The sequence below is a fragment of the Rattus rattus genome, chromosome 3 (assembly GCF_011064425.1).
Source record: "Rattus rattus isolate New Zealand chromosome 3, Rrattus_CSIRO_v1, whole genome shotgun sequence".
NCBI classification, from domain to species: domain Eukaryota; kingdom Metazoa; phylum Chordata; class Mammalia; order Rodentia; family Muridae; genus Rattus; species Rattus rattus.
Genome location: NC_046156.1, coordinates 212,611,500 through 212,616,831, shown reverse-complemented (window position 1 = coordinate 212,616,831; position 5,332 = coordinate 212,611,500). Strand labels below are relative to the sequence as shown.

Below are 5,332 nucleotides of genomic sequence, written 5' to 3'. Positions count from 1 at the left end.
CTGTCTCCTCCCATGCAGTTTTTGTCACTCTAGTTCTACAGTGCTGCTTGAAATCAGGGATTGTGATACCTCTGAAAGGTTTTGAATTGCTCAGGATTGTTTGAGCTGCATTATTTTGCTTTTCCACTTGAAGGTGAGTATTGTCCTTTCAAAGCCTTTAAGAATTGTGTTGGGATTTCAACAGGGATTACATCGAATCTGTATATTGCTGTTAGTAAACTTTACTATATTAATTTCGATTCATGAATATGGTAGATTTTTTTCATCTTCTCATACCTTTTTCAATTTCTTTCTTCAAAGCCTTGAAGTTTTTGTCATACAAGTCTTTCACTTGCTCAATTAGGGTTACCCCAAAGTATTATATATTGCCAGTAACTAATGTTCCCCTGATTTGTTTTTCAGTTCTTTTGTCATTTGTATAGATGAGGTCTGCTGGCATTTTATTTATTATTTTACTACAATTATTATTATTATCATTATTATACCTTGTACCCTTCCTCTTAACTAAAGGTGTTTATCAGTGATAGGAGTTCCCTGACCGAATTTTTTGGGTCATTTATTTATACGGTCATATCATCTATAAATAACAATACACTGACTTTTTCTTCCCAATTCATAATCCCCTGATATCCTTCAGTTGTCTTCTTGCTTTAGCTAGAATATGAAGTATTATATTAAATAGATATTGAAAGAATGAGAACCTTATCTTGTTCCTGATTTTAGTGAAATTCCTTTTAGTATTTGATGTTGGCTATAGCCTTGCTGTAAATTATATTTATTTTGTTCGATCTTTCTCTTTCATCCATAATCTCTCCAGGACTTTTAACATGAAGGTGTGTTGGGTTTTGTCAAAGACTTTTTCTTCATCTCATGAAATGAGTATATTTTTTTCTTTTCTTTCATTTATATGGTGAAATATATTGACTAATTTTCATATTTTGCCATATCTACTCTTTGGAGTGAAGCTTACTTGATCATGGTGAATGATCTTTTTAAATGTCTTCTTAGATTGGTTTGGTAGCATTTTGTTGAGTGTTTTGAAACTATGCTCACAAGGAAAATTGATCCGTAATTCTCTTTTGTTGTTGTTGTTGTTGTTGTTGTTGTTGTTGTTGTTGTTGTTATTGTTGTGACTGTGTTTGTATTGTTGAAACTCTATATAGAGATATGGTATCAGGGTGACCATAGTCTCATAAAATGAATTTGGCAATGTTCCTTCTATTTCTAATTTGTGAAATAATTTAAGGAATAATGGCATTAACTTTTTAAAATTCTGGCAGAAACCTGCTCTAAAGCTGCTTGGTTCTGGCTCTTTTCCGGTTGGGAGAGTTTTAATGACTGCTTCTATTTACTTAGGGGTTGTAGGTCTACTTAGGTTGCTTAGCTGGTCTTGATTTATGTTTGGTAAGTTGTATCTATGGAGAAAACTATCCATTTACATTGGATGTTTCCAATTTTGTGGAGTATATGTTTTTATTTTTATTTTTTTTTATTTATTTTTTTTTTTGCAAAATAAAATTCCGGTTTATTGTTGGACATTGTTTCACACATACATCAAACAGGCCAAAAAAATAAACAGCAACTTCATAGACAAAAAAAAGGAAAAAAGTCTTTTTATCTTTGGCCTTTTTAACCATCTCATACAAACCAACTACTTATAGTACAGCTAGGTACATACACAAAAAAAGTTACTGGAATGCTCAGAATAAGATTGTTTTTTTGTTGTTGTTTTTGTTTTTTTTACAAGGTTTTTTTTCTCCTTTGAGAGTATAATGAACATGGTCACACCACAAGTAAAGTCTGAAGTAGGACAGAAAACGCTCTGAAGGCTGGTTTGGTCACCCGTTATCATTAAAAATGGCTGACCCCTAACAATATGTACAATAATATAAAATGTAAATAAAAAATACAAACAAATTTTCCTTTTGAAGTATTTTAAGAAAAAAGCAGGGCCTGGGAAGTTCTGGTTCTTTTCTCCTCCCATGTTGCCAATTCATGTTGTGGTTTTGGTGGGGTGGTGAAGAGCGCATGTCATCTGTGGGTGGCACTGCCCGCAGGGGCGGGCGGGGCCTGCTTCTCTACTGAAGGTGACCACGTTTAAATTCTGAGACGGGAAGTGGAGGGTGAATAGGTCACGGTGCGTAAGGTTAGCTTTTCCTTTTGCTGTCTAGTCATCCTCATCAGTCTTCTTCTGCTTCTTGGTCTCAACATCATCATCCTCATCATCCTCAGCTACCCGCTTGCCCGTGGGAGCCTCAGCTTCCTCATCTTCATCTCCATCTTCTTCCTCACCATCACCTTCTTCCTCCTCCTCCTCTTCCTCCCCACCTTCTTCCTCTTCTTCATCTACCTCATTGTCAGCCTCCTGCTCCCCATTTTCCTCATTTTGAGCGTTCCCATTGGCAGGTGCGTCTCTTCCATTCTCTGCCTCCTCCACAACTTCCTTCTTCTCCTTCAAGTCCTTGGTGGTGATCTCGGAGCTGGTGTCCACTGCCGCGTCTGACATGGTGGGGCACGCCGGTGGTCTGATGCTACGCGTAAGGAATTAGTCGAGTTTCGAGGACTCTGGCGAGAAAGCTGCCGGAGTCCGCGTTGGAGGAGACGGTGGGCGGCGAAGGTGGCTGCAGTGAGCGCGGAGCACGACCCGGGAACAATGCAAAGATGGCTTTTCGGAGCAGCCAGTGGGGGGGAGTATATGTTTTTAAATTATGACCTAATACATTTTTAATTTTCCACAGTGCCTATTTATTTATTTATACACTCTAGATTTTTATTCTCCTCCCAGTCCACCCCCCAACAGTTCCACATCCCATACCTCCTCCCCACCTCCCGAACTCCTCTCTTCACATCTCCACAGAATGTCCCCACCCCACCAGACCTCTAACCTTTCTGGGGCCTCCAGTCTCTTGAAGGTTAGGTGGATCTTCTCTGACTGAATCCAGACTCGGGAGTACGCATCTCAGTTGGTGCATGTTGCCTGGTTGGTGATTCAGTGCCTAAGAGATCTCAGGGGTCCAGGTTAACTGAGACTCCTGATCCTACTACAGGGCTGCACTCCTCCTTAGCTTCCATCAGCTTTTTCCTAATTAAACCAGTGGGGTCAGCAGTTTCTGTGTTGGCTGGGTGCACATACCTGCATCTGACTCTTTCAGCTGCTTGTTGGGTCTTTTGGAGATGAGTCATGGTAGGTCCCTTTTTGTGAACACCCCACAGCTTCAGTAATGGTGTCAGGTCTTGGGGACTCTTCTTGAGCTGGATCCCACTTTGAGATTGGCCCTGGACCTTCTTTCCTCCAGCTCTCCTCCATTTCCATCCCTGCATTTCTTTCAGATAGAAAGAATTGTGGGTCAGAGCTTTGGCTGTAGAATAGCATTCCCATTCTCACTTGTTGCCCTCTCTTTCTGCTGGAGGTGGATTTAATAAGTTCCCTCTCCCCATTGTAGGGCATTTCATCTAGGGTTCCCACTTTGAGTCCTGAGAGTCTCTCACTTCCCAGGTCTCTGGTACATTCTGGAGGGTACTCCCAATGTCCATAACTTCCAAGGTCACCTGTTTCCATTCTTTCTGCTGGTTCTCATGGCTTCAGTCCTTTTCTCCCACCCAATACGAGATCATGCTCCTTCACCCAATACCAGATCATGCTCCTTCCCCGCCACCCCAATCTCCTTTCCCTCCCCTGTCCCTCCTTCCCTCCTCCCTTTTCGTTGCTTTCTTCTCTCTCCCAAGTGGGACTCACTTGGGCCCTTCAGCTTGTTTATCTTTTTGAGTTCTGTGAACTGTATCTTGGATATTCTGTACATTTTTGGCTATCCACTAATTAGTGAGAACATATAGTGCATGTCCTTTTGGGTCTGAGTTACCTCACTCAGGGAGACATTTTCTAGTTCCATCAATTTGCCTGCAAAACTCAGGATGTCCTAGTTCTTAATAGCTGAGCAGTATTCCATTGTGTAAATGAACCACATTTTCTGTATTCATTCTACTGTTGTGGGACATCTGGGTTGTTTCCAGCTTCTGGCTATCAGAAATAAGACCATTATGAACATTGCAGAACATGTGCCCCTGTGCCATGGTGGGGCATCTTGGGGTATATTACCAAGAGTGGTATTTCTAAGTCTTTAGGAAGGTCTATTTACAATTTTCTAAGGAACCTCCAGGTTGATTCCCAGAGCGGTTGTACCAGCAATAGAGAAGTGTTCCTCTTTTTCCATGTCCCCACCAACATGTTCTCTCACCTTGGGTTTTTGATCTTAGCCATTCTGAATGGTGTAAGGTGGAATCTCAGGGTCGTTTTGATTTGCATTTCTCTAATCACTAAGGACTGCACATTTCTTTGGGTGCTTCTCAATCATTTGAGATTCCTCTATTGTGAATTCTCAGTTTAGTTCTATTACCCCCCCTTTTTTTTTTTTTTTTGATTCGGCTGTTTGATTTTTTTGGTGGTAGGCTTCTTGAGTTCTTTATATATTTTTTGGATATTTTCCCTCTGTCAGATGTGGGGTTAGTGAAGATTTTTCCCAATCTGTAGGATGGGGATTTGTCTTACTGACTATGTCCTTTGCCTTACAAAAGCTTTCCAGTTTCATGAGGTCCCATTTATTAATTCTTGATCTTGGAGTGTGAACAATTGGAGTTCTGTTCAGAAAATTTCTGCCTGTGCCAATGAGTTCAAGGCTCTTTCTCCTCTATTAGATTGAGTATATCTGGTTTTATGTTGAGGTCCTTGATCCAGTTGGACTTGAGTTTTATGCAAGGTAACAAATATGGTCCTATTTTCATTTTTCTATATACAGACAGCCAGTTAGACCATCACCATTTATTGAAGATGCCTTCTTTTTTTCCATTGTATATTTTTCGCTTCTTTGTCAAAGATTAAATGTGAGTAAGTGTGTGGTTTTATTTCTGGGTCTTCAATTCTATTCTATTGATCAACGCCTGTTACGTTCACATTCTTAGTTCTGATTTTGTTAATTTGGTTACTCTATATATATCTTTTGGTTAGTTTGCGTAAGATTTGTTGCTTTTCTTAAAGAACCAACTCTTTGTTTCACTGATTCTTTGCATTATTCTTTTTGTTTCTCTTGTATTGCTTTCAGTCTTTGGTTTAATTATTTTCTGCTGTCCACTCCTTTTGGGTGTGTTCACTTCTTTTTTTTTTTTTTTTTTTGAGATTTTTTTTTATTTTTTTTTTTATTAACTTGAATATTTCTTATATACATTTGAGTGTTATTCCCTTTCCGGTTTCGGCAAACATCCCTTCCTCCCCCTTCCTTATGGGTGTTCCTCCCCACCCTCCCCCATTGCTGCCCTCCCCCGACAGTCTAGTTCACTG

The 5,332-nt window shown here is 40.0% G+C and overlaps 1 protein-coding gene across 1 annotated transcript; it reads right to left on the bottom strand.

Moving 5' to 3' along the window:
- Nucleotides 1-1,513: 1,513 nt before the first annotated feature.
- LOC116897326 (prothymosin alpha) lies at nt 1,514-2,684 on the bottom strand. Its single transcript, XM_032899080.1, has one exon. It carries the CDS (start codon nt 2,504-2,506, stop codon nt 2,168-2,170), a length of 339 nt encoding a protein of 112 aa, XP_032754971.1. The 5' UTR covers nt 2,507-2,684; the 3' UTR covers nt 1,514-2,167.
- Between the last annotated feature and the right edge of the window lie 2,648 nt (nt 2,685-5,332).